This window comes from Penicillium manginii (assembly GCF_028828005.1).
Source record: "Penicillium manginii strain IBT 31320 chromosome Unknown utg000004l:1.0-7231830.0:1.0-7236170.0, whole genome shotgun sequence".
Lineage (NCBI taxonomy): Eukaryota > Fungi > Ascomycota > Eurotiomycetes > Eurotiales > Aspergillaceae > Penicillium > Penicillium manginii.
In genome coordinates, this window is record NW_026643105.1 from 5,643,130 (window position 1) to 5,669,885 (window position 26,756).

Here is a 26,756-nt window from a genome sequence, read left to right on the forward strand (position 1 = left end):
AAAAAGGAAAAGCATTCGCTGTAGTCAAGCTTTGAATTGTCGCGTGCAATTTCATTAATACGGTTGAGAATTTTGAAGGGCTGTTCGGGTGGACGAGAGGAACTGAAGCCATCGAGGATGGAGAGGGGCCTCAAACCGTGACAGCATCTGTGTGATGTCAGGGTGGTGGAAAGGTCCTAGCACCGATTGACTAAAAGTGGTAAATGACACTATGGCGGTGTTAGCGTTGGAGCGATAATTTCTTGCATCGAAGACATACTGCTTAGAAGTCTCGGCATAGTCCAGAGTCTAGCAAACTGCTCGAGATAAAGTCTGAGAATTGTTTGGTCAGACTCGATAGACTGATTCTCAGATACTGAAAAAGCACTGGACTTCCTGTGAATATCAAGAAATATCAAGGCTGCGAATACGACAAAACAGACTGCTGGATCCACTATCAAGCAGAAACTGCTGTCCCATTCTGCAGCTGTAGATGCAATATCCTGGCAGGTCTCAATGACCTTCTGCCACCTTGAAAGCCATTCGTCTTCCTTGCATCTAGAGCAGCCTATGACTGAAAACAATAGTTTTGACATCAGTAGCACTAGCACTGTATTTAATCTCAAATGATGGCCCCGAGTAGATTCATTCAGGAGGGCATTGCGCCGGGGATTGAACCAGCCTGATGGAAGAGCAAGACGGAGGGTAGGTAGGAGACGCTCCAGGCCGACCAGGTGTTGGAGTATTTCATCTTGCGATCGGAAGGTATGAAGTCGCAAAGCCATTCCAGCTTGGCGCGTGACAGCGATTGCGACGATGTGAACATTTCCGAGACATGTTTCGGGACTGGAAACAATTGTCGGCAGGATCTCCCACAGCCTGGAAGCCTCTGACGGCAAGAAGAGCTCCTTTGCGGTATTTTCAGTGGTGGTAGATGAACTATCCAGCACTAAAGAGGTTTTAATGAAGTGGTCATCGATCAAGAATGGCGTGCCAGAAGATATGTTAGAATATGAGTCCAGGCGGTAGATGAACCACCATATAGCCCTCCATTCCCGGATTTCCTCGTAGCTGAGAATTTTCCATTCTGAATATAGGTCACGTAGATTCTCAAGTCGGTCAAGGCCTACTCGATATGCCAAGCGGGTCAACCTTCCTATTCGCATCCAAGACTGATTTCCAGGAAATTGATGAAACTCGTAGAATGCTAAGATGCATGATTTGCGAAACTGATCTATCGATGGAGAGTCGCCAATGAGGTCGACTTCCAGCATACTTGAGCTGAGCAGTTGGTCGATCTGAGTGTTCAATGCATCATTACCATCCAAGGAGGCATGGTCGACTGTGCATGAAGAACCGGTAAGCTTTGCTGTAATGGTGATTATAGTATGGATGAGCTCCTGGCTGCACAACGAATTTTGATAGTCCTCAAAGAACTTCTCCTTAGAAGATATCGGATTTGCATCTAGCAAGGTATCGAAAAATATTTCGAGGCTTTGATGTGTGTCATTTAGCTCATGCTTGGATGATCAAATAAAGCGAATTCATACAGTTGCTCTTTTTCGCCAGGAGTAAAATTGACTTGCGAATACTGCCCAGTATTACTCGTATCTGGTAAAGGTGTCGGAAGAGATGCAGTTGCGATAGATTGGTTGGGTGTAGGGGTTGATTGATGTTCCTGCGGTTGGGTATCTGATATGGGTTGATTCTGAAGACATTCATGGTAATCTGGAGAAAGTTCAATTAGTCCTACGTACCCTAGTCTTGAACAACCTGGCAAAAATTCCGATAGCGGATTTGGAATGATTTACTGCGAGACTGTTGCGGTCTATATGAGGATGAAGTTCGCTGTGAACCTCGCTGTGGCCCGGGTTTGCGCCGAGTTGAAGTGTAGCTACAATTTCCCCCATATTCGGAGCACCGAGAGCAAGCGGGTCTCTTTTGATCACCTATGAGTGCCGACAAGTTAGTGGATTGATACTATTCATTTAATGAGGAAATATCATATGGTATATTACACTTCGCTTTCTTCCTGGACAAATTATTAGAGAAGAGGAAGATCAGGTAGGCAAATGCACTCACCTGATGCAGCTATCACAGACCCTTGAGACCCCGCCTGTCGGAGACTGTAGACTTGAACTGCTGGGCGCCATATGCTGCATGTGTCTGCTGCGAAAGATCCGGAGGGGTCTTCCGAAACGTAAGTTCAAGGCGCGAAGACGATGTGATTTTCCGGGGGCGAAATACTCGGAACTTCCAGTTGCTCCGAGGTGGCAGGGATCCTCCGAAGCGAAGTGGATCCACCAAGGCACATTCTTCTCCACTCTTACACTTGTCGAGTCACAGGTCATTGAAAGTGAGACTCTTACACTTGTCGAGTCACAGGTTATTGAAAGTGAGAAGACATAGAAGGAGATTTTTCGATGGGATTGATGCTTCATGTGCGACAATTTGAAAATAAAGAATACCTGTTTAGGAAACTGGTATATTCTAGTAGATGTGCAGCTTGAATTCTTGTACTTACCGGCCGTCAGGCGGTGCATGAAAACATATAATACTAGTAGTATTAATTTACTACTTCCAAGGTTTACATTGTTCGTTTAAGATTTCTCAATAGTATGACTCGCATCGGACATTATTGAGCACAGGTGAAGAGTCGACAGCGTATTCGCGCCCTTGCATCATCTAGAACTGTGTCTCCGCTGCTTAACGCCAACCTTTTCACCAATCAACTTGCTTTGATGTCCATCCAAAAGATCCTTCGCAATAAAATCCGCATTATCCTCGAGTGAAGTTCCATAAGCCGAAGCTTGGTTCATAATGTTGAGATACCCTCCAAGCACAGGTATACACAAAAACTTGAGTGACCAATTTGGCGGAACATTGGATGCGACTTGGAGGTTTTCAGCAGAAGCATCGGTCGCGAGCGGATAGGTGGCTCTGCTGAGAGCATGCATGACCCCGGGACAAAGTATAGACCAGTTGATTGCCGACTGAGGGACTGCTCGGAGCTTGTCCCAGGTGTGACGATGTTCGGGGAAGATATGCATACTAGATGTCATAAACCACCGTAGTCAGCGATTGCACACCCAGAAGGCAGAGCACAGTCGATGGTCCAAAAAGGAATACACTTACTAGTCCACAATTCTGTATTCGGTCGTCGGGATATCCAGTAACCCCTGTCCCCCAAGAATCCATACTCGTAGAGGAGTTCCGCGTTCACGGCCGATCTCCAGCGAAGCACAAATCACTGCGTCCACTATTAAAGGTAAATCACTCTTACCCCACGGTGCCATGGCAGCATATCCTGCCGTATTTACAATGGCATCACATCCATTATGGACCGCCGCCGATTTGATATCGGAGGCCTTTCTCGCATCGCCTTGTTCAACACCTGAGAGAAGTGGCTGGATTCCCGGGGGTAGTTTGGAAGGATCTCGTACGAAGGCGAAGACAACATGTCCCCTCTGTAACAGAGCAGATAAGACCCGGGAACCAAGGTTTCCGGTCGCTCCCAATACCAAAACGCGCATGTTCTTTTGAAGGCGGCAGAAAACCGAAAGAGAAGAATGAGGAAATGAATGGGCGTACGGTTGCAGGGAGACAATAAATCAATATGAAGACTGCTGCTTTTCTTCTCAAGGTCCAAATTGTGGAGACAGCCACAATTTACTAGTACCTGAAGATTACGACTGCTTAGTCTCTTTTGAGTTGTGCCGGGGTAACTGACTGGTGGCCTCGGAGTATCTTCCCGGGGGATCTTGTATCTTGTAACAACAGTGGGAACCTTTTTAAGTGCCGTGGAATAACAGCTGAGGCGATTGGCATGCAGCCAGCTCAGCCGTCGTAATTAAAGAACCGCCAGTAAAACTTCGTATGAAGAGGATGATGAATGAAAGACTCCAGCGTAGAGTCTCCCTAAAGGAAAAAGAAAATCTTTGTTCAAAACAATATCTCGCTAGATCGCGTCTCCAGAACTAAACACCGCCCGACTTTGTCGTAAATTCATCGCTTCTCAAGCTGCAAAACAACCAAAAGCATCATATGGTCTATGCTCTTCCTAATGTGCACCAACTCCCCTCTATTCACTGTTCATTTCCCCCTCTCTTTCCCATGGGAAATGAGTTTCACATTTACTCGGTCTTGAAGGCGAGCAGGCGGTGCTTGAGGGAATCCTCAGTCTCCTGGATATCCAGCTCACGAAGAACCCCGGAGGCCACGTCGTAGATAAGACCGTGGACCTGGAGGCCGCGCTCCTGGATGGCGTTCAGGACGGCACTCTTCTGAGTGACGACACTGAGACCCTCACGGACGTTCAGCTCAACCAGCTTGAGAGAGGCCTCATCCTCAGACAGGGACTGCAGCAGGGGCAGGTTGCGCTCGCGCACCTGACGCAGAGGCAGCAGCCACGGGTCCAGGATTCCCAGCTCCTTGTTGCCCATGGCGGCGGCGACGCCACCGCAGGAAGTGTGGCCGCAGACGACGATGTGCTTGACGCCTAGGTATTTGACGGCGTACTCGATGACGGCGCCGGAGCTGAGATCACCGGGGTGCATGATGTTGGCGATGTTGCGGTGGACGAAGACATCGCCGGGCTGGAGGCCCAGCATGCTAGTCTCGGGGCATCGGGAGTCGGAGCATCCCAGCCAGAGGATCTGGGGTTGTTGGCCGGTCGCGAGGGTAGGGAAGAGTTCGGGGTGCTCGCGCGCGGTGTTGGCGGCCCAGTCTTTGTTCAGGCGCAGGCCATCGGTGTACTTGTCTGCTCGCAAGCCGGCCCTGTTAGTCTCGGGATCGGAGGCAGAGGCATCAACAGCGGCACCGGAAGGCTTGTGACTCTTGCAGGAGAGGGGGGGTAGAGGTCGTGAAGGGGGAGGTGCGAGGCAGGGATAAGGTCAAGGGTCGACTGGCAGCATTGTGCGCCAGGACACTTCGAGCGATGAGGCCCGGTCGACCGGCCAATCCTGCAAGATTCATGACGAACGGTGGGGGGGAGGGGAAACATGTGTTCGGGGTAGGGGCCCAATTATATTAAATTAATTTGAGCGTATGTCTCACCAACCACCAAGGTACAAGAGTAGAAAGATCGATACCTCTCTCTCTCTCTCTTCCTCTTATTCTCTGGAGTTTGGGGAAGGGGGAGGTGCGAGAATAACCGAAGAGAGCGGGAATCCAAAAATGTTGGGGAAGGAAAAGAAGAAAAGAGAAGAGAAAACAAGACCCAAGAAAACCCGGGAGACCTCCCGCTAAGGTTTAAGAGTTTCTTCAACGAGACATACCTGAATCCATTGTGAAAGGAGAAAGTTAGAAAACCGTGAAAGAGTGAAGAGATGAGAGAAGGGAAAAGAAGGAAAGGTAAGGAAAGGTAAGGGTAAATAGTATTGGGTAAGTCGGACTTGCTGGCCGTTGCGGTTTTGGAGGGGCGAGTCTTCCCGAGGGGAAAAGGCGAGATCGGCACCGTCTTTTTCGTTGACCGGGAGGGTTGGGGGGTTTTGGTTTGGGCTTGATTGGGTTCTACTGCATCATGATATATGACATATCACCGCATTCTTATGCTTCTTGCATTGCTCGTACTTCCTAAACTATCCCATATATGCTTTTCACCATCGTGGTGCGCAAAAAAACTCTATCAAAATCATTCATCCATATTTACTTTTTTCAATTCTATGCGGTTCCACCACGACCACCAACCCCCAAAAGAGTCTTCTTCTGCTCCTCGGTAATACCGGCCGCCGGTAGAGGGCGAGCTCCGACAAGAGTCGGAGGAGGTAGGAATCCAATCTCAACCAGGTAAGAGGCATACTTGCCAACCAGCTCCTCCGTCACACCAGCACCGGCAGACACGTCAACGCCGGACCAAACGGCATCCGACTTGAGAGCAGCGGATGCGTTACGGTCATCCAACTCAGGGGCCTTGGTGTTAGCCGGCAGGTCGTTGGTGACAAAGTGGTAAAGCGGCATCCTGGATTGCGAGAGTATGTTAGTCTGTTGAAGATTGCATTGGGTGGTAGTACAACTCGGAGAAACTTACAGCGCGTGCTGTGAATCCTTGTCATCATGCTTGCCATCGTTGACGTACTGCTCAAGAGACAGAGCCCAGGGCACATAATCAACCTGCGGAACATCGTAACCGTAAAGCTCGAGCGCGCCCAGGAACTGGTTGAAGCGGAGGCGAGGGTGGCCTGTAACATGGGCAACTCCAACGGGGTCGCATGGCGGGTGGAATGCAGTGGCAATGACGATTCTCGCGACATGGTCACATGGCACCATGTTCACGCTGTTGTTGACTAGAAGGGACATTAGCATAAGCGCACTGCTTCAGCGAGTAGATTAGGATACATACTGTTGGGTCGGGCAGAGAGTTGAATGCAGCCACGGAGCATGCGAACAAGGAAGTCATCCGTGTTGGTCACAGCGGTATTGGAATCACCTAACACGTATCCGGAACGGATGATGGTTGCCCTCAGACCACGGCGGCCGGCCTCGCGGACAAGGTATTCACCAGCCCACTTGCTTTGACCGTAGCCCGTACCCAGACCAACGGCACTTCCCTCCATATCATCATCTTCGCTGACACCATTTCCACCCTCAGCAATGCTGCGGTCAGAGAGCTCCACATAATAATCCTTGTCCAAGGCACTAGTAGAACTGACAAAAGCAAGTTGCTTAGCCTTGCCGGTAGCGCACAGCTTCAAAGCATCAATCGTACCCAGGACATTGGCAGGTCGCAGGGTCGAGTAGGGGTAGACCCAGTGCACAAGGGCACCGTTGTGGATAACTGCATCAACACGGTTGGCCAAGTCGTCCCATGTAGCCTGGGAAAGACCGAACTGGGGGTTTCCAAGATCACCGGAGACGGCCTGGAGTCTGCTGGTCCAGCTCTCATCCCAGAATCCATACGCGCGGCAGGTGGAGCGAACTCGCTCAAGGGCTTGCTCGTCGCTCTTGGCGCGAACCAGGGTGACAACCTTAGCACTAGGGGACTTGCGAGTGATCAGGTCGCGCAAGATATGAGCGCCCAGGAAACCGGTTGCACCAGTCAGGAAGATGGTCGGCTCGCTAGCGAGCATAGGTTCAGTACGGGTGGGGAAGCTGGCAGGCAGCTCGTTGACCAATTGCTTCGCATCCTTAGAGTACTCGTCGTTGGGTGCCTCGACCGTGGCGCCGGCGTTATCGCTTGTAGCAAAGGACTCCGAGTCAAGAAGCTTGTCGATCTCACCAGCGAAGCCCTTGAGTGTTGGGCTGCGGAAGATAGCGCTCATACTGATATCGAGAGCACGCCACTGACGGCGCAGGTCGAAGAACATTTGCTGGGCGAGGATACTGTGGCCACCCAGGTCGAAGAAGGAGTCATCGGGTCCAATCATTCGAGAAGTAACATTCGGAATGCGCTTGGCCCAGATCTTAGCAAGAGCTTGCTCGGTCTCACTCAGGGCTTGCATCGCAGAGGAGCGACGGCGCGGGGCGGCGGCACTCAATTCTGCGGTGTCAGGGAAGGGGAGAGCAGGCTTGTCAATCTTGCCATTGGGGTTCAACGGCATGCGCTTGAGAGGAATGATGACAGTAGGAACGGCATAGGCTGGGAGCTTGCTGCGCAGGTGATCCCGAGCATCGTCGCGGAGGGGACGGAAGCGACGGAGTAAACCGACCATGCCATCCGCGGAATCGTCATCCTGGAGGCCCTTGCTTTCAAGCCATTGGGCCCATTTGTTCATGTCAGGCACAAAATAGCTGACCAGAGTCGGCTCCTCGAACTTGTCACGTCGAACCAGAGTCACATTCTCACGAACCAGAGGGTGGCGAGAAAGATGAGTGTCGATTTCACCGAGCTCAATTCGGAAACCTCGAATCTTGACCTGGCTATCAGCTCGGCCAGAACATTCCACGTCACCAGAAGGAGTGTAACGACCCAGGTCACCACTGCGGTAAAGACGGTCTCGAGGACCAGAGTAGAATTCCCTCCAGGGCTCGTTCTTGGACTCTGCCTTATCCTTCTCGGTCCAAACCTCGGGCTTCACGAACCAGTTGGTCAGGAACTTGGTGGCATTCAGGTCCGGGGTTCCCAGGTAGCCCTCGGCGAGACCAGCAGCACGGACATAGATTTCTCCAACCTCGCCAATTGCGCAAATGCGAGTGGGGTCGTAACGATTGACGACGAGCATCTGGACGTCAAGCATACCGTGACCGGCGGGGATAACCTCCTTCATGGTATCGAGGAATCCTTCCTGGCTGGAGTAGCTGGGGATCTCGTAGTAACTGACAGCACGCTGGGTCTCGGTGGTTCCGTACATGTTGACAATCGCAGTGTTAGGAGCAAGGCCTTGTAGGGCCTTGCAATCTCTCTTAATCAAAACATCTCCGACAAAGAAAGCATGGTGAAGAGCGGGGAATTGCGCGGAGGCACCACCGACCAGAATTTGGCCCATGGCTGGTGTAAGATGGGTGATAGTAGCCCCGTAATTTTGCATCCACTCGGCAAGCTTCTCGTTTTGAATATCCTCCTTGGCAGGGACAAGTAACTGAGCACCCAAAAATAGGGGAGTGAAGATATCACGCTGAATTGGGTCGTGGGCAATTCCACTCAGCATAGTGAACTTCTCGTCAGGGGTAAGCTTGAAGGTCTCAGACATCCAAGGGAAATAGTAGGCCAGGGAAAAGTGGCGTCCACGGACACCCTTTGGACGACCCTCGGAGCCGGAAGTGAACGACAGAGTGGGAGTTGAATCAGGTCCAACAACAACACCAACAGGCTTAGACTTCAACTCAACCTCCTTGTTGAAAACATCCTGGCCGTTGATAGATCCACCAGTCAGGGTTCCGTCGTCGTGAAGAGCAAGAGCTGGCACCTCAGTGCGGAGCTCTAGAGTCTCATTGATAAAAGAACGAACAATGTCCGAAAGTTCGCCAGCGTCCTGGGTAGCCTTGGCGATGTTGATCAAAGCACGAGGACGAGCAACATCCAGATAGATGTTTTGGCGCTCAGGAGGATACGCCGGGTCAATGACCGAGAATGTGGCACCGGCCTTCAAGATACCCATGACGGCAACCACCAGGTCCACACCACGGTAGGCATAGACCATGACGACTTCTCCTCTTTGAATTCCAGATTGAACGAGATGATGACCCAGGATATTGGAGGCCTCGTTGATCTGCTTATACGTGAATTCACGGTGGGCTTGGGAGCTCGACTTGGTCTCCACCACGCATAGCTTCTCAGGGTGCTTCTCGGCATTCGCAGAGAAGATGTCATGGATGGCACCACGGAACTTGGACCAGTTCAGATCCCTTGTGGGGTCTGGCAAGAGAGCTAGCTGATCATCGCTCATCAGATCAATGCGGCCGACCGCTTCCTCAGCACTGGCTGTGCTAGCAATTTGAGCCAACTGCTGAAGGATGGTGGCTATCCGAGCACTAGAAAACAAACGCTGGTTATAGTAGGCTCCGAGTTCGAGCTCCGATGCAGACCCGGTTGTGGCGATGTTGATCACTAGATCAGTGTTATCGAATGTGTTGGCAGGGTACTCCTGAGAGGCAGCAGGAGCATCATATGCGGCGAAACGAAATAAAATTGGAGTCTGTTCGGACTTCGATTTGTCCTGGATATAGGAGCGAAGGCTACCGAGAGGGACGATTTCGGAGGCGCCTTCTTGGAATGCCTATGGGATCAAGATATTAGTGATGGAACGCGAATTATGTCTTGCTAAAAGATAAACATACCTTGTCGACCTTAGCATATAGCTGGGCAAAGGTCTCAGACGCCTCGTAGGGCACACGAAGGACAAATGGGCGACCATCGTCACCAACGCTTGTGCCTACCGCGATATCCTCGTCGCCGGTCAAACGAGCCACCAGGATAACCAGGGCAGTCAGAAAAACTGTGAAATCGGAGGAAGATGAGCCAGAAAGCTTCTTCAGGGCCAATTGAGCTTCCTGGGGCAGCTTGATAGATTCAAAGGCCTCGATGGCCCGCTTTCCAATGCCATCCTGTTGAGTATCCGGATAATCGCGAGTCAATGGCGAAACTGTGAGATTGCTGAGACGTTGGGACCACCTTTCCAGACGATCCTGTAATGAAGCCGTTCCCACAGCCATGATTGATAGCTGTGTTCAATTGCTTCGAGTGGAATGACAGAAAGAAAGATGAGTCAAGTACCTCCGGCGGCCGGGGGGGAGGGGCACACTGAGAAAATCCGCTTTGGCCGCGATCGGCCCATGATGATTGGTCAGTTGCTCTTTCCCCCACACAATTTTGGGTATCTCACCGCCTTAACGCCGCTTCGTGCGTCACACAAAGTACTAGACAATGTTGGTATGGAACACAAGTAGTATACGACTGGTCGCACATACTAGCTTGCAGATCTTGTTTTAATTCTTTAATTGGTTACCTCACAAAACTCAACTTCTGCCATCATGTCGCGAGCTTCCTTTGCTTCGTGGATTATCGAGGAAGAGTGATGATGGAATGTATGAGTCAGCACTGATGCCTCAGGCGTCTGATCTTAAGGTACTCCTGAAGAGGGATTGGCATCAGGAGAGCTGGTCTTTGCATCTGACATCATTGGAGCTTTCCAAGTCAGGAGGCTTAAAGTGATTCCATCCGATCGCATTGATTTCATCCGATGGAATAACTTTTTTTTCCTCTTTCTTTTTGTTCTGCAACTGCGCTACCTCCTTATCAAGTTTGGAGCGCGTCACTAATCCCGTTGTATTCTACAACGCAAACCAACCAACCAACCCCAGGAGAAGGCAGTATTGCGGGCGAGACTGCACATTTCTCCCAGCCCTCTATCCATTGCACCTTCACAACAATCGCCCTGGCTCAATTACATATCTTAAACCAGTGAAAGATGATTCCGCATCGGAGCACAGGCCTTCTGGCCATCATTGTTTTTGTCGCCCTGCTACTTTTCATCTTCTCCTCGTCCCCTGTTCCCGACCCTGACCCTGAACCCATTGCCGAAGGAGAAAAACAAGAACAAGCACCTGCCGGGCCACGAAAGTTCCTCACAGTTCCGCAGCTCCCATCGTTGCCCGAATTCCACCTACCTTCCTTCCGTCCCCCTTCGCACGAGGCACCCCCCGGAGCAAACAAACAGCACGAGCGGCGAGTCAAAGTGGTTCTCCAACTGGGAATGGTTGAACCCATTCTCCTCAACCATTACCCTGGATGAGGATCGATCAGTGCTTCCGCCCTTGCCTGAACGCCGCGCAATCTATACCTATTATAATCCGAAATATAATCCCAAGAAATACTCCGCCAATGATTTGAAGAAGAACCAAAACTCCGACGGGGAGCTTCTCGTATCCTGGCGCCGGGCGTGGTACGCGCAAGGATTCCGCCCGGTTGTGCTGGGGCCTGGAGATGCAATGAAGAATTCCCACTATGAGTTGGTGCAGAAGCTCAAATTGACTCCGGAAATGGAAAACGAAGTATTTCGTTGGTTGGCATGGGGCCACATGGGCAGCGGTCTACTTTCTGACTTTACCTGCTTCCCCATGGCACGCTACGACGACCCCCTTCTTATTTCATTGCGACGGGGCACTGAGCCCGATTTCATTATACGATTCGAGAACTTCCAGGGCGGTCTATTTTCGGCAGAGAAACATCGCATTGACGAAGCGATCGATGTCAGCGTGAAGAATTTGGCCGACAAATCTACATCTCTCTCCGAATTAATGCCCGTAGAGTTGTTCAAAGTTCAGCAGCCAAATTCTCTGGCATACTACAAGGGTTCCAGCATCAACTCTCGCTATCCGGAGGTGCATGAAAAGATTGGCCAAAACCCCGCGGAAGGTCGACTTCAGCTTGTAAAACTTATCAATGCTCATCTCCACAACACCTTCCAGAACGCCTATCCTGCTGGGTTAGCTGTGCTCAAGCCTTTCCCCCAACATACCACTGCCTTGGTGGAACCAGCCCTCCGGTTGGCGAAGACTCTGATCGAATGTCCAGAGTCCCCAGCACCCAGCTCTTGCCCACCTAACCTACCAGATTGCCGTCCTTGTGGCTCAGCGAAGCAGCCTATGCGCATTAGCCAACCTACCAGCTTCAAGAATACACCTTTCCTTTTCACCATCGGCACTCTACCTCACCCTTACACACTTGTTACTCTACAGAAGAGTTCCGAGGAGGTTACCGTGCGACAGATCCGCCGTGAAACTGAAAGAGACCCTTGGTTGACAGATGTCACTCAGGATAATCTTGGCGAGGATGGACATGAGCTGAGCGCCTCATACCGAGGAGTAATGTTCAAGCAATTTGTTGCAGGTGACCAGGCTATCTCGAACTCTCTTTGGATGACTGTCGAGTCCTTGCCCGCCGAGGCTGGCCAAAGTCTTCCCTCGGAGCTCCTGGACGAATTCGAGTGGCAATTTGGCTTTAAGATTCCCCGCGGAAGCACGATTGATCCTAATACCGCCGGCGATAAGGAAAGCGTGCAGGACAAAACTCCCAGCCAACAGGGTGTCTCTCGCGAGTACGAACTGATCAAAAGGGCTCGGGAGGCAATCAAGAGCCAAGATCCTAACCGAATCAATATCAAGGCTGTCTCCGAAGCCTGGAATATGGCGGACACCGAGGTGTGGCGATTTGTGAAGGCGTATCGGTAAGTTGCGAAGTTGCGTTCAAGCAACACCCAATTCTTGTACCTGCCTATACTAACATATTCTACTCTAGTGCCCGCAGCGTGGTCGAGCGCAAACAGTGGCAAGAGGAGGAGAAGAAATTCGCAAGCTCATCGAAGTGATCCTGGTGAGCACGTTGAATGTTCTATACTTGCTATAATTCCAACTTCAAGAGTAACCTGTGTTTGTATTTATTCTTATTTATTCCTCTTTCTTCCTTTCCCCCCTTATTGGAGACCTCGAGCATATCTGGCGCAATCGGAATAGAAATCAATGTCACCTTTTTCTTGTTTCGGTTTGGTCAATTCCACCCGATGTTAGTAATCGCGGATCGCTATAGGCCTCCGCCTCCTTAAGGCTTTAAGGCTTTTTTTGTACAGTTGTACAGTACATATCGGACGGTGGCGATCCCCGCAGTTGAGGCCACGGCGGTACCATGGTGGAGTGCGGTGGAGACGCGCATGGGGACTTGTCCCTATCACGAGGCGGGGATTGCACAACACTCAGTTGGTCGAATGTCATACCAGCGGCTCTGATAACTGATCTCACCCGCAACTCACCCCTCTTTGTTACCACTTCCTAATGGCGACCTATGACATTCCTCATTTACTGTGGCGATAACATTAGGAAGGTATTTGCGGTCTCGATATATATGACTTCCAGCGGGATCCAGCTTCACCGCTCGTGATAACTCTCACCTTTGCTCTGAGTGCTGTCTACTGATTGCCACGACCTGTCGCGATGGCACCTGGCAGCAGCATCGATACTGACTCTGCGGGGTCTACTGGCGAAATTGAAAAGCCATCGACCCTGTTCGAGCTGACTGAAGATTGGGATGACACAATTCGCTTCTACCTGAACGGCACCAAGGTCGCTCTCGACACCGTCAATCCAGAGGTCACGCTTCTGGAATATCTACGAGGAATAGGTCTGACAGGCACGAAGCTTGGATGCGCTGAGGGAGGATGTGGTGCTTGTACAGTGGTGGGTACACATTTCGGCATCCCGGTCGATCTTCTTTGATCATGATGGTGATCAGCGCGCTAATTTCGCGTTGCTTTGGCTCATTAGGTCGTTTCCCACTTGAACACGACAACAAATAAGATATACCATGCCTCCGTCAATGCTTGTATCGCCCCATTGGTCAGCGTTGATGGAAAGCATGTCATTACAGTGGAAGGACTCGGCGACGTGAAGAATCCCCACGCGGTTCAGCAGCGAATCGCGATTGGCAATGGTAGCCAATGTGGTTTCTGTACCCCGGGAATTGTCATGGTGTGCTCTTTCCGATTTTGAGAACTTCAATTATTTATTTACTAACCCCAAGAAAGAGTCTTTACGCCTTGCTACGCAATGACCCGACCCCCGATGAGCATGCCGTGGAGGAAGCTTTCGATGGTAACTTGTGTCGCTGCACCGGCTACCGACCGATTCTAGATGCCGCCCAAAGTTTCAACTCGCGCAATAACTGTGGCAAGGCTTCTGCAAACGGAGGATCGGGTTGCTGTATGGAGAAGAAAGAGGGTGGAGGTGGTTGTTGCAAGGGGTCCTCAACTGAGGGCGACAAGCTTGGCCCAGATGAGCCGACATTCCCCAGGCCCGACTTCAAAGCATACAGCCCCGATACAGAGCTAATCTTCCCGAATGCTTTGCGAAAACACCAGTTCAAGCCACTTGTTTTTGGTAATAAGAGGAAGAAGTGGTATCGACCTGTGACGGTGGATGAGTTGCTCAGAATCAAGAACATCCACCCCGAGGCCAAATTGATTGGCGGAAGTACCGAGACTCAGATCGAGATCAAGTTCAAGGCCATGCTCTACAAAGCATCGGTCTACCTTGGTGACATTCCTGAGTTAAGGACATTCAAATTTCATGACGACTATTTGGAGATTGGCGCCAATATATCTCTGACCGACTTGGAGGCCATCTGCGAGCAGGCTGTCGAGAAATATGGACCAACTCGCGCCCAGCCCTTCAAGGCTATCAAGAAACAGCTGCACTACTTTGCAGGAAGACAAATCCGAAATGTCGCATCTCCAGCAGGTAACTTGGCCACAGCTTCGCCTATCTCAGATTTGAACCCCGTGCTCGTGGCGACAAACACCATTCTCGTTGCCAGGTCTCTTTCGGGCGAAAAAGAAATCCCGATGACCGAGTTCTTCCAAGGTTATCGTAAGACAGCTCTGGCCCCAGACGCGATCATTGCCAGTCTTCGCATTCCAGCTGCTACTGAGAAGGGCGAGCACATGCGTGCTTATAAGCAATCTAAACGAAAGGATGATGATATTGCCATTGTGAACGCCGCTCTCCGCGTTTCCATGTCTGACACCAACGATGTGACTAGCTGCAACTTGGTCTTTGGCGGCATGGCCCCATTGACGGTATCTGCGAAGAACGCCGAGGCTGCTTTGATTGGCCAGAAGTTCGCCAACCCGGCAACTCTTGAGGCTGTGATGAGTGCATTGGAGAAAGACTTTAATCTTCCGTTTGGTGTGCCCGGAGGCATGGCCACTTACCGCAAGTCTCTGGCGATGGGTTTCTTTTACCGCTTCTACCACGATGTCCTCTCGGGGATGGAGGTCAAGGCTGAAGACATGGACGAGGATGTAGTCGCAGAGATTGAACGTGCCATTTCTTCTGGAAAGCAAGACGGCGAAGCCTCAGTTGCCTACCAACAAAAGATTCTTGGTCAGGCTAGACCTCATGTTGCTGCGCTCAAGCAGTCAACCGGCCAGGCACAATACACCGACGATATCCCTGTTCAACAGAACGAGCTGTTCGCCTGCATGGTTCTTTCCACAAAGGCTCACGCGAAGATTTTGAGTGTCGATGCCTCAGAAGCACTGGAGATTCCTGGGGTGTCTCATTACATTGATCACACGGATATGCCGAGCCCGGAGGCAAACTGGTGGGGAGCCCCCGTTACGGACGAACAATTCTTCGCCGTCGATGAAGTTAGAACTGCTGGTCAACCAATCGGTGTTATCCTGGCACACACAGCCAAGATTGCAGAACTGGGAATGAGGGCTGTCAAGGTAGAATATGAAGACTTGCCTGCGATTCTGAGTATCGAGGAGGCTATCGAGGCCGAGTCTTTCTACGGCCACTACCGCTTCATCAAATGCGGTGACACCGAGGAGGCATTTAAGAATGCTGACCATGTCTTTGAAGGTATTTCTCGCATGGGTGGACAGGAGCATTTCTATCTGGAGACGAATGCTTGCTTGGCGATCCCCAAGCCAGAAGATGGCGAAATGGAGATTTGGAGCGGCACCCAAAACCCCACTGAAACGTAAGTTGCCTAATCATACCATGCTCTATACGGAAGCTGACAAGTCCGCTCTAGACAAGCATATGTTGCTCAAGTGACTGGTGTAGCTGCGAACAAGATTGTGTCTCGTGTGAAGCGCCTTGGTGGTGGCTTTGGTGGCAAGGAATCGCGATCGGTACAACTGGCTGGAATCTGCGCTCTTGCCGCTCACAAGACTCGACGACCAGTACGCTGTATGCTCAATCGTGACGAGGACATTATTACCTCAGGTCAGCGTCACCCATTCTACTGCAAGTGGAAGGTCGGTGTGACGAAGGAGGGAAAGCTTCTGGCTCTTGACGCTGATGTCTATGCCAACGGTGGCCACACACAAGATCTGTCTGGCGCCGTTGTGGAGCGAAGCTTGTCGCATATTGATGGCGTGTACAAAATCCCGAATATGTTTGTTCGTGGCCGGATCTGCAAGACAAATACCGTTTCCAATACTGCGTTCCGTGGCTTCGGTGGACCTCAAGGTTTGTTCTTTGCAGAATGCTACGTCTCGGAAGTTGCAGATCATCTCGGAATCTCAGCGGAGAAGATGCGCGAGATCAACATCTACGAGCCAGGCGAAACCACACACTTCAACCAGGAACTCAAGGATTGGTACGTGCCATTGATGTACAAGCAAGTCCTGGACGAGAGCAACTACTACGAGAGACGGAAGGCTGTGGAGAAATACAACGCATCTCATAAATGGTCCAAACGCGGCATGGCTATCGTCCCAACCAAGTTTGGTATCTCATTCACAGCCCTCTTCCTGAACCAAGCAGGAGCTTTGGTACACATTTATCACGATGGTAGTGTGCTTGTTGCCCATGGTGGCGTTGAAATGGGCCAAGGTCTTCACACCAAGATGGTGATGATTGCTGCAGAGGCTCTGCAAGTGCCCCAGGACAGTGTGTTCATTGCCGAGACAGCCACTAACACTGTCGCCAATACATCTGCTACGGCCGCCTCGGCCAGCTCAGATCTCAACGGCTACGCCATCTTCAACGCCTGTGAGCAGATTAACGAGCGACTGCGTCCTTATCGCGAGAAAATGCCGGGTGCTAGCATGAAGGAGCTCGCACACAAAGCATACTTCGACCGAGTTAACCTCTCCGCGCAAGGCTATTACCGCACACCCGATATTGGTTACGTATGGGGTGAGAACTCTGGACAAATGTTCTTCTACTTTACCCAGGGCGTCACCGCCTCAGAAGTCCAGATCGACACTCTGACCGGAGACTGGACTTGCCTGCGTTCCGATATCAAAATGGATGTTGGACGTACCATTAACCCATCCATCGACTACGGTCAGATTGAGGGTGCCTATGTTCAGGGACAAGGTCTTTTCACCACTGAGGAGAGTCTCTGGCATCGTGCATCTGGTCAGGTCTTCACTCGTGGCCCAGGTAACTACAAGATCCCCGGTTTCCGTGATATCCCGCAGATCTTCAACGTCAGTCTACTCAAGGACGTTGAGTGGGAAAATCTGCGCACTATCCAACGTTCTCGTGGAATCGGCGAGCCGCCTCTTTTCATGGGAAGTGCTGTATTCTTTGCTATTCGCGACGCCCTGAAGGCCGCACGAAAGCAGTGGGGTAACGAGGAGGTCCTTAGTTTGGTCAGCCCGGCTACCCCCGAGCGTATTCGTGTTAGCTGCGCAGATCCAATTTTGGCTCGGGCTCTTGTTCAACCCAAAGAGGGAGAAAAGAGCTTCTTTGTGGCTATTTAAATACTTGGTTGTTCGTTTTATGATTCATGTTTGTATGACAATAAACCCATTAGGGGAGTGTTCAATATAGGCTCAAATTGCATTGATGATTTATCTACAACCTACTACCTTGTCCATAAATTTCAAAGCAGGAAGACCTTTATCCAGGGAATTTTGAGATCCAAGATGTAATATGTCTGTCCATGTAGTATTTTAATTCGAAAACCGCTCGAGATGAACGCTGATAGGTCTATGTGCCATTGTAAAACAACCTTAACTCGCCAGTACCTCATGCTCTAGTACAAAAGAAAAGAAAATTGGAATCGATGTGACTCGAAAACATCATCGCTTCACGTCATATTCAACATAGTTACTCTTCCTCATAGAAGCCGAGTCAAGATGATAGCTTCTGTGCCCTGCAAACCCTAGCTTCTCATCAGGAAATTCAGATCCACTCCGTGCCACTGAGCTCCCCACCGGGGTCTCATATTGCGGCATCGCATTGATGGAGCCAAGAGAACCTTTCGGTACAGCCGTGAGTGGGACTTCTGTGAAGCCAGCTCCGGATGAATTTGGGGCCGGGGCAGGATGGTTGGGAATGGCTTCCATAGCATGGCCGCCGCCCTCACCGCGATTTCGATCACGTCCCCACCAGAGGGCCATGGCGCGAACGACGCCAATGAGAACAATCATTACCCAGAGGAGAAGAATGCAGGTGGCAATAATAGCTTCGACGCGGAGACCGGCGTAGAGCTTGTTGATTACAGATGTCACAACTTCGCTGATCTTGTTGGAAGTCTCGTCGCCGGCATCGGCTAGGAAGCTCTCTGATGGATCGGAGTCACCAGAAATACTGCTGTTCGCGCCGCGAGAAAACGTGTCGTTTGGTAGCAGGGGGAATTCAATGTGAGCATGGTCGCTGACCCACGTTAGACCTTTTTGCACACTCTCGACTTTCATTTCAATTAGACAGTCGAAGATGCCCTTGATCGGCACGTAAAGAAGAGTATCGCCGAAAGCTTCACTTAAGACGCCGTTTGTCTTGTTGATGAACGCCTCGAGGGTTCCGTTGATTGCACCGGTGGTTGTATTTACCCAGCCAAACACATTGTTGTTCAGATCATCATCAAAATCAGTGATAATCTTGTTGGCGCCGTTTGCCCAGTCCGCTGAAGCATTTTGAAGTGAGTCGACAACTTTATCAGCAAAAGCACCAACCTCGGTAGTCAGTGCTGGGACTGTCTTGGAAATTTCCCTGAGCAATATGTATTGACACAAACAGGCGAAAAGGGCAGCGAGGGCGAGGGCCAGAACCAACAGCGCAGTTGATGAGGTAGCATAGGCTATGGCCCAGCGAACCAGAATTTGCCGACGACTGTTGCTGAAATGACTGGCAGCCTTGATACCTGCAGCAGCAGAGTAAGGCCTTGAGACGATATAAACAACATCCATTGGATCGTGAGTGTCCTTGCGCACCAGCTGTGAGCGTTCATTCATGTGCCGCCAGCGTCGGATTTCCTGCCATGCCACGGGAACGCAGGCCAGAATTGCAGCCACGACCAGAACAGCAATGAAGATCTTTTTGGCAGTGGAGACGACGTCTCCGACCCCGTCAAAGAATCCGTTGATACCATCATTATCATTGCAGAATGTCAGCTGCTTCTTTGCGGGAACAGGCAAGCCTGAGCTGTCGAATGTGTAATTTCCCAGGTGGATGTTGAGCAGCTTCTTAACTTCTTCGAAGGGAAGCCGAATGATATTTTCGGTCTCGTTTTGGACTGTCTCGAAAGTAGGAATTGAGCTGTTAAGTTTATTGAGCTTCTCATCTATCCCTGATGGGATAGAAAGGTTGATATTTTTGACTGAATCGATAGTGCTGTTCAGATCCAATGTCGGGATCTTGGCACCCAGGAGCTTGGAAGCCCCATTGACTGTGTCTGTGATCTCCTGGAGTACACCCTCGAAGTTATCCGCGGTTTTTGTAAGACCGCTGCTGATTTCGTGTAGAGTGCTGTTCAGTCCATCGAGGACATCTTCAATCAGCCCGGTTGTCACCGATACAGTTGCGCGCACAGCCAGTGTGATAAGGCACAAATATGTCTGGTACATCATTTTGATGACGAAAAGAATGAGCTCTTCCACGCCCGTGATGGTCAATAGCAGCATTGATCGCAGTCCGTGGACCGCCTCCGAGATGCCCGAAGCGGTAAGTTCATTGACGCCTTGGGAAAGGTAATGCGGCATGGACGCCATCGCACTGCCCATCGATTCCACCGATGTACAAGCAGATAGAGCTTCTCTTTTTGCACTTGACATGTCGTTGTTCACGCCCGAGGTTGCCATAAGTACTCGGACGAGCACAAGTAGCAACAACATCGTCCAGAGATTGATCCATACTTGTGACAGTCGAGCTCGCAAGCCAAGATAAGGAGTAAGTCCGTCCGGGTTTGATGGGACTATGCGCCCGTCATTCGGATCGTGTGCCCCATATGGGGGGAGAAGGGGAAAAACTGATCGCCCTGATCGTGAGAATATCATCTTGCCGAGTCGTAGTAAATGGGTCGTATCGTTTGCGCCAGCGCTTTGAGTATAGCAAGGGAAAGGAAAAAAGTCGATGTCTCAGAATATATTTGAAAGATAAAACACAAACAGGTCGGTGGAAAGAAAAGTAGAGAGTAGAGAGCTAGGCTGAAGGCTTCTATTCAAAGCCCATTGTGTAGTGCCAAGGTCGATTAGGTATAGGTAGTGAATGATAAGCGGATTCACCAAAATGTAAGTCGCAAAGAAGAGAAAATATGCAAGGTGACGGCACCAGAGGGGATGAATGAGAGATCAAATACAAGGCCATCGACGGCATCTCTGAAGAAATCTTTGTCTAAGGTCGGCGCTAACGGCATCTACAAAACGGCCAATCTTTTTATAGAGAGGGTCGATCAGGAGCAACTCGCAACTATGCGACTCCCAGCAGCCAATCAGAGAGAAACATCAGCCCAGTCACCACAAAGGATGAGTAAAAATAAAGTCTGCAGACAGGTGACCGGGGTAGGGTCTGTTTCATCATGAAGAAAGGCGCGTAGGTTTGTGTTGTTGCAGACAGCGCCAGCTGCCAAATTTAGCCCCACCGTAGGCGCTTAGCCCCCTGTCGATGAGAACCAATCATTGGCAACCTCGGATGCAAGGCTCAAACAAAAAATCTCTTTGGTGATTTTATCCTCTGATCTAGAAACATATTCATTGGCCGGAAACTAGGCAACTGTTCTTTGTTGAGTAGACACCCGTGGTTTGACAAGTCTTCGTGTTTGTTTCGGAGTATCCATCCATCCCCATAGGCAACTCCTAGTAGCCTCAGTAAACCACCAACTCTGCAACACTGGGCCCCCATGCCATGACAACAGACACATTTTATCTCCCATGGTGTCAGTAAAATGATTGGAAATATTTGACAGGGCACTCTGTTATAGTTTGTAATACCATATAAGGTAAAACTCGGCGAGCGCGCCCGGGGAGCCACGGCGCGATGGGGAGATGCGACGAACAAAGTGATGTACTACAAATGTGGTAACATCTTGACCATGTCTTGAGAAGTCCCAGAGGCTTCATTTAATGATGCAACCTAACCATTCCATTCATCGAGCGACCATAGCCAGTTGAATGATGAAAACATGTGGTCTGTATTCCCGGACTCCACAAGTTCTGTCCACTGTTGTTCATCTAGAGGCAACCCATGATCTGCGATATTGACGTCTGGTGTAGCATCGTGCATTCTGGAAATTTCAGATGCATGTAGACTGATTTCGAGGGGCGGCTGCTGGCGGTTTCTCAGCCCCAGATTGTCAGGCTGGGGTGAGATGCTCGAAGAGTTGGGGCTTTCTCGACTCGGAGAGTCATCGAGTAATATTTCATCATGAGTAGCGCTAATCGCATTAGATTTTCCACTGAGTTTGCTAAGACGTTCTAATTTCGCTCCTCGGTGATCGCGAAAATCGAATTCTGCATCGTCCTGGCCAATTAATGGATGTTTGCTGTGCCGTATTAATATTAGCTCTGTCTAGTTATGCAGTACTCTGTCAGGACCAACCTGCGTATGAGTTCTAGGTCAGTCGGGTCGAGGAGGTGCACGTAGCCGCAATTCATGAGTCGGTGTATTGCTTCAAGGTACTAAACTTGTTAAATCATGGATTGGCAGTCAAAGTAATCGCACTTACTAGATGTTTCGCAGTTGTTGAACGGATTGAGATGTCTCGTATGACTGTGAGGCAGTGAACAATTCCTGTTGTCAACGTCGGAGTGTTGAAATCGTTCGAATCCTCAAGACTACCCAACCGACGAGGCTCAAAAAGGAGAACTGTTTAATCACAGTAAGCATATAGTTCTTGTGTTGTTTGCCGAGGTGGTGATTTTACTTTCAAGAGCAACGTAGGCCTGTACGCCAATATGTGGATCAAAGATGAGTTCCTCGTTTAGTCCCGCAGAGATCAAATTTGAAATAGAGAGAGCCCGATAAATTCTACCGCGGCGTACTTCGTTTATGAGATCGGCCTTGGTGGGATCTCGTAAATAGATAGTTAGTGCCGCTCGACCCAAAATCACGAACAGATTGTGTCGCAAAACGTGTAGCATGATAAATGTTGGCAATCGGTCCCGATGCAAGAGCAGACTGTTAGCATTGAACTGAAATCGGCGCGGTAAGTCAGCAAAAACAGTCTCCAAATCCTTTTGAATTACCAATAGGTCTGAGGTCAGCTGTTCAACTGTAGTCTCTTGGTAAGAGGCGCGGAATGCAAAGTGTAGACCGCGGCGACGGGCCGCCGCCGTGCGTAAAAGATAGGCCGACATATCGAGGGATGCATGCGGGAGGCTATCGCCTGTTTTCTGTGCGGTGATGATATCATCTGGAATTAACGGTTGGGTAACGACGTGGTCATCACCCAGGAAGCTCTCTTGGTCACAGGGCAGTTGGATGCGGTAGGCGCGTTCGTCAATTGTTTGGGATCCATATCGTCCCCCATCAGTCATTGAGTCCAGATAGAACGTAGACCATGCGATCCTACGAAGTGATTCACGCGACAGAAGAGGTGACAGGCGCTGGTGCGATGGGAAGTCTGCAGGGAATGCGAGATCGAAGATATGCAAAGACATCATTTGCATCATGCTGCAGTGGCTTATTTAGTTCTTGGTAAATTAAATAGAGAGACACGCGGCTAAACAAGCTCACCGTGTACAGCTAGCTCCCAGAAGCCATGCAGATGTAAACTTTCCGCGATGAAAGTCATAGTGTTGCGCCAGGAGTACAGTCTGATAACAATTCAAAGTCAGTCTTCGTCAGTGAACAAGGCTTTATTGAACCAATCTGACACCAACCATGAGTTGTACAGCTCCAAATCCTTCATAAATACGCGGAAGAAGAGCACCAATAGCTGCATCGGCCCACGCATCTGCTCGGGCAAGAGTTTCGGTGGCGATTGGAGCGCCGAACCTGCAGAACATCAACGATGATTAGGACGATACTGCAAGGGTGTATGTAGATGTTCTATTACCGATAGGCACTGGCAATCATCATCAGGGTCAGTTCACGCGGGGCTTTCCCACTGACCAAGAGTCTTTGAAAATGGAAAGGGTGGACAAAAGCGAAGAAGCCGAAATCTAGACCGATGTTAATCAACATTATACCTTTCGCAGAGCAAAAAGCATAGCATACGGTGAACAGATGAGAAGAATAACTGTACAATCTCCTCGAGCTCTTTGCCCTCTGGTAGCTGGCCTAGTCGTGCGCGCTGCGACTCGTTGTCCAGGAGATCCGGTGACGCAGGGCCGGTGAGTGGTCGAGACCTCGTACACTCGATGCCCTGTGCCCGACATCTTTCGCATACATTGCCGAAATCATCGGTACATTTCAACTGGGAAGAATGAGGTCTGAGATAAAATTCCATGGCAGCTTGAATGGGAACCGACCTTCTTGGCGCGACATCCTTCACACGCTGTCGCGTTAGCTCTGCGAGAAGCTCTTGTGCGCTTTGGTTCCTCTTCAAGCCAAGTGCAAATCCGGTTTCCTCTGTAGCATTGAGAGCAAGAAAGCTTCTTTTCATCGCATTTGATCTGTTCTTGACGGTCGGATTATGCCCATTTGCCCTTCGAACGCGAAACAAACACTGACCTTGCGAGATCGGCATGTTTGACATCCGGTGCGCGTCCGCTGAATTCTTGCTCTTCTCGACTCAATATTTTCAGGCATGCGCACTACGATGGGTGGTGGTGAGGTTTCCATTCAAAAGGAAATTTTGTAAGAGCCAAGATTGTGGAATTAGGCAGACCGGAGGTTTGACAGCGGGGAAAGGCCAGATCAGATCACTCACTCCCCACCCACTGCTAGTGCATACTAGTACTACAAAAATGCCATGATATTCCAAGGTTGGTAACTTCAACCTATTTCCAATCTTTCAATTGGCGTTGCTCCAGTCTTTTGGCACTTGATCGATTTTACCTACTACTAGTACTGCTACTGCTAGTAGTAAACTATAACATGGATTAACGAGATCGTCGTTGATCACTACTAGTAGTAGTAGGACTACTGACTAACTATCTGGCAAGAAATATACCTAGATACCTTAAGTTATACTAGTAGTAGTAACCGCTACTATCACTAATAACTTGAACCATCTATTGCCTGTGGTTACCTAGTAGTACCGTGACTATTAGCTACCTACCTAGGTAGGTACTAACTAACTAGCAATTAGGCTGAACTCCCCCACGAGCCTCCATCCAGCCCTTTTGTAGCTCCGTTTCATCCTCCCACAGCTCTGGTGCTTCATCTTCACTCAACCCTGGTGCCGCGGCCTTTTCTCCCCAAACAACCCCACACTCAATGACGTATTCTTCCCAACATTTCAATAGTTCCTGGAGAATTTCCGGCTCTTCCTGCGCCAGATCCTTTGTCTCCCCCGGGTCCTGTGAGAGATTAAATAATTCCCATCCATCGTCTCCCTCTCCAGCACCTCCTTGTGCCTTCGCAAAATGTACAATCTTCCAGTCCCCTTTGCGCAATGCTCCACGAGCAGAGAGCTCCCATCCAATAGGCTCTGAAGAGGAATGAATTGCCCAATTCAAATTATTCTCGACGCTTTCACCACGACTAAAGAACGGCTCCCACGACTTGCCTCGGACGGCGTGCACATCTCTGCCGCGAAATTTGGACATCGCTCGAGTGCCACTGGTAGCCGGCAGTGGTAAGGATATACCAGCCAAGTCAAGAAACGTGGGAACAAAATCCATGACTGTTGTGAAGGATTGAATAAACGAGCCTGGAGATAATTGGGGAAAGCTGCATGCAGGAGGCTTGATTACGCAGGGAACTAAAATGCCCCCCTGGGATGGGAAACATTTGAAGAGCCTCGAGGGTGCGGTCGATGCCTGTGCCCATAGAGGACCAAGCCTATGCAGATTTACAGTGAGCCGCTCTCCTTTCATAACAAAATAGCACGACTTACCACGTATATGAGTTGTAAGCACCGATGTTCTCGTATGAATTATCATAATATTTGTGGATCGCAGACTTGATGTCTGCGCCTAAGACAGCTGGAGTCGAGGTTAGTTTTTGGCATTCCTTCGCTTGAGAGTAAACGATACTTACGGACAGCTTCCAATCTAGTTATTAGAAAAGTCAATTGACGGAACAAATCGAAGGTATACGGGGTGGGACTTACGCCGCTCCTTCTGCCCCGTTATCGCTCATGAAAACGACAAAAGTGTTGTCGTACTCGCCTGTCCTTTTCAGATATTCGATGATTTTTCCAATATTCAAATCGATAGAGTCAACCATGCCTGCGTATGTTTCCATCGCGCGTACTGACAGCTTCTTTTCTTCTGGTGTGAAGGAATCCCATTCTCCGGCCCCAACTCTACTCGTCTCTACTTCATGTGGAACGATCGCTTCGTCGATGATGCCTGTTTCGACGAGCTTCTTCAGCCGACGCTCGCGGAGGGCGTATGGGCCATCATCATAGACTCCCTTGTATCTTCACCGATGAATTAGCCAAACAATCCCGGATTTTTGGGGTTGTGTATGATCACTTATCACGCTGTGCGCGGGAACACTGCAGAGGCCAATGGGGGGGCAGTGTATGGTAGGAACGAGAAGAATGGTTTCGATTTTTCATCCTCTGATCGCTCTTCCAAATACTTGATCATCTGGTTGGTATAGTAGTCTGTCGAATAAAAACCGTCGGGGTCCTCAGTCTTGTTCGGTGTTCTGCGATGTCGTACTGGTCAGTACAGATAGAATTGGGCAATTATCTGTCTACCACACTCACAAATCTACTTTCTTTCCCATCTCAGCATGGATTGGTCTGCCACCAATAGGGAATTTCTCCTGGACTGGCTCCCATCCGTAATGATTGCAGCAACCAGGGAGCATTGCAAAGGCCTTCTGGAAGCCGCGCTCCCATGGTCCTTGCGAAGTCCGCATACCTAGATGCCACTGTGATGAAATCGGTATCCGTTTTATAGCCTTAGCGGTAGCCTGACATCAAACATACCTTGCCGGACATCACAGTAAAGTACCCGTTGTCCTCGAGGATCTCAGGTAGGGCTGCCACATCGCGATTCAGAAACCCCTCGTAGCCGGCTTTGCCTGACCACCGCTCCGCGCCCTTCGCGCTTTGTTTGAATTCTATCAGAGTGCCTAGTCCTCCGAGGTGGGCGTCTGTCCCACTCAATAGCATTGCTCGTGTCGGCGAGCAAGCGGCTGCGGCGTGGTGGTTGAGCATCCGGGCGCCCTCCTCCGCCAGTCGATCAATATTTGGGGTCTGTATCTCAGATCCATAGCAGCCTATATCGGAGAACCCCTATCGTAAACGGTCAGCAAATACAACTTGTTCGGACACCTATAATGAACTCACTAGATCGTCCGCGAGAATGAATAGAAAGTTTGGCCGTTTCAAAGAGCTATCCATGGTGGACGGGTGTTGATAGAATCACCAAGAGGGTACTATTCTATATATCATACAATATTACCTCACAGAAGAGAAATGAACTGTTCGTTATAACGACAGAGTGGACACTGAATTGCGATATCCAATTTATTCGAGTCATGAGAGGAGACAAGGAGGGAACTTTGAACTTCTGGCGTCCTCGCTCGGAGTAAACCCACCT

The 26,756-nt window shown here is 50.1% G+C and overlaps 8 protein-coding genes across 8 annotated transcripts; 2 read left to right on the plus strand and 6 right to left on the minus strand.

The window, feature by feature from the left end:
- Nucleotides 1–54: 54 nt before the first annotated feature.
- On the minus strand, nt 55–3,512 carry N7533_005797 (uncharacterized protein; the record flags this gene model as incomplete). Its single annotated transcript, XM_057102447.1, has 8 exons — nt 55–209; nt 260–1,473; nt 1,530–1,687; nt 1,737–1,928; nt 1,998–2,011; nt 2,082–2,310; nt 2,697–3,030; nt 3,115–3,512. 8 exons carry the CDS (start codon nt 3,510–3,512, stop codon nt 55–57), a joined length of 2,694 nt encoding a protein of 897 aa, XP_056962077.1.
- Nucleotides 3,513–4,112: 600 nt separating this feature from the next.
- On the minus strand, nt 4,113–4,953 carry N7533_005798 (carbonic anhydrase; the record flags this gene model as incomplete). The annotated part of the gene is made up of 2 exons (XM_057102448.1): nt 4,113–4,741; nt 4,791–4,953. The coding sequence occupies 2 exons, from the start codon at nt 4,951–4,953 to the stop codon at nt 4,113–4,115; spliced, it is 792 nt and encodes a 263-aa protein (XP_056962078.1).
- Nucleotides 4,954–5,640: 687 nt separating this feature from the next.
- Nucleotides 5,641–10,068, minus strand: aarA (L-aminoadipate-semialdehyde dehydrogenase; the record flags this gene model as incomplete). Its single annotated transcript, XM_057102449.1, has 4 exons — nt 5,641–5,938; nt 6,008–6,263; nt 6,320–9,632; nt 9,694–10,068. 4 exons carry the CDS (start codon nt 10,066–10,068, stop codon nt 5,641–5,643), a joined length of 4,242 nt encoding a protein of 1,413 aa, XP_056962079.1.
- A 755-nt stretch (nt 10,069–10,823) lies between these two features.
- Nucleotides 10,824–12,722, plus strand: N7533_005800 (uncharacterized protein; the record flags this gene model as incomplete). Its single annotated transcript, XM_057102450.1, has 3 exons — nt 10,824–11,093; nt 11,149–12,581; nt 12,653–12,722. 3 exons carry the CDS (start codon nt 10,824–10,826, stop codon nt 12,720–12,722), a joined length of 1,773 nt encoding a protein of 590 aa, XP_056962080.1.
- A 619-nt stretch (nt 12,723–13,341) lies between these two features.
- Nucleotides 13,342–17,630, plus strand: N7533_005801 (putative xanthine dehydrogenase HxA; the record flags this gene model as incomplete). The annotated part of the gene is made up of 4 exons (XM_057102451.1): nt 13,342–13,584; nt 13,672–13,875; nt 13,932–15,892; nt 15,947–17,630. The coding sequence occupies 4 exons, from the start codon at nt 13,342–13,344 to the stop codon at nt 17,628–17,630; spliced, it is 4,092 nt and encodes a 1,363-aa protein (XP_056962081.1).
- A 321-nt stretch (nt 17,631–17,951) lies between these two features.
- Nucleotides 17,952–20,147, minus strand: prm1 (pheromone-regulated protein PRM1; the record flags this gene model as incomplete). Its single annotated transcript, XM_057102452.1, has 1 exon — nt 17,952–20,147. One exon carries the CDS (start codon nt 20,145–20,147, stop codon nt 17,952–17,954), a length of 2,196 nt encoding a protein of 731 aa, XP_056962082.1.
- A 1,075-nt stretch (nt 20,148–21,222) lies between these two features.
- On the minus strand, nt 21,223–23,788 carry N7533_005803 (fungal specific transcription factor domain-containing protein; the record flags this gene model as incomplete). Its single annotated transcript, XM_057102453.1, has 8 exons — nt 21,223–21,631; nt 21,688–21,767; nt 21,815–21,954; nt 22,013–22,761; nt 22,825–22,904; nt 22,971–23,085; nt 23,147–23,252; nt 23,308–23,788. 8 exons carry the CDS (start codon nt 23,786–23,788, stop codon nt 21,223–21,225), a joined length of 2,160 nt encoding a protein of 719 aa, XP_056962083.1.
- Nucleotides 23,789–24,332: 544 nt separating this feature from the next.
- Nucleotides 24,333–26,557, minus strand: N7533_005804 (arylsulfatase; the record flags this gene model as incomplete). The annotated part of the gene is made up of 8 exons (XM_057102454.1): nt 24,333–25,038; nt 25,094–25,181; nt 25,237–25,250; nt 25,310–25,621; nt 25,684–25,854; nt 25,916–26,082; nt 26,141–26,449; nt 26,504–26,557. The coding sequence occupies 8 exons, from the start codon at nt 26,555–26,557 to the stop codon at nt 24,333–24,335; spliced, it is 1,821 nt and encodes a 606-aa protein (XP_056962084.1).
- Between the last annotated feature and the right edge of the window lie 199 nt (nt 26,558–26,756).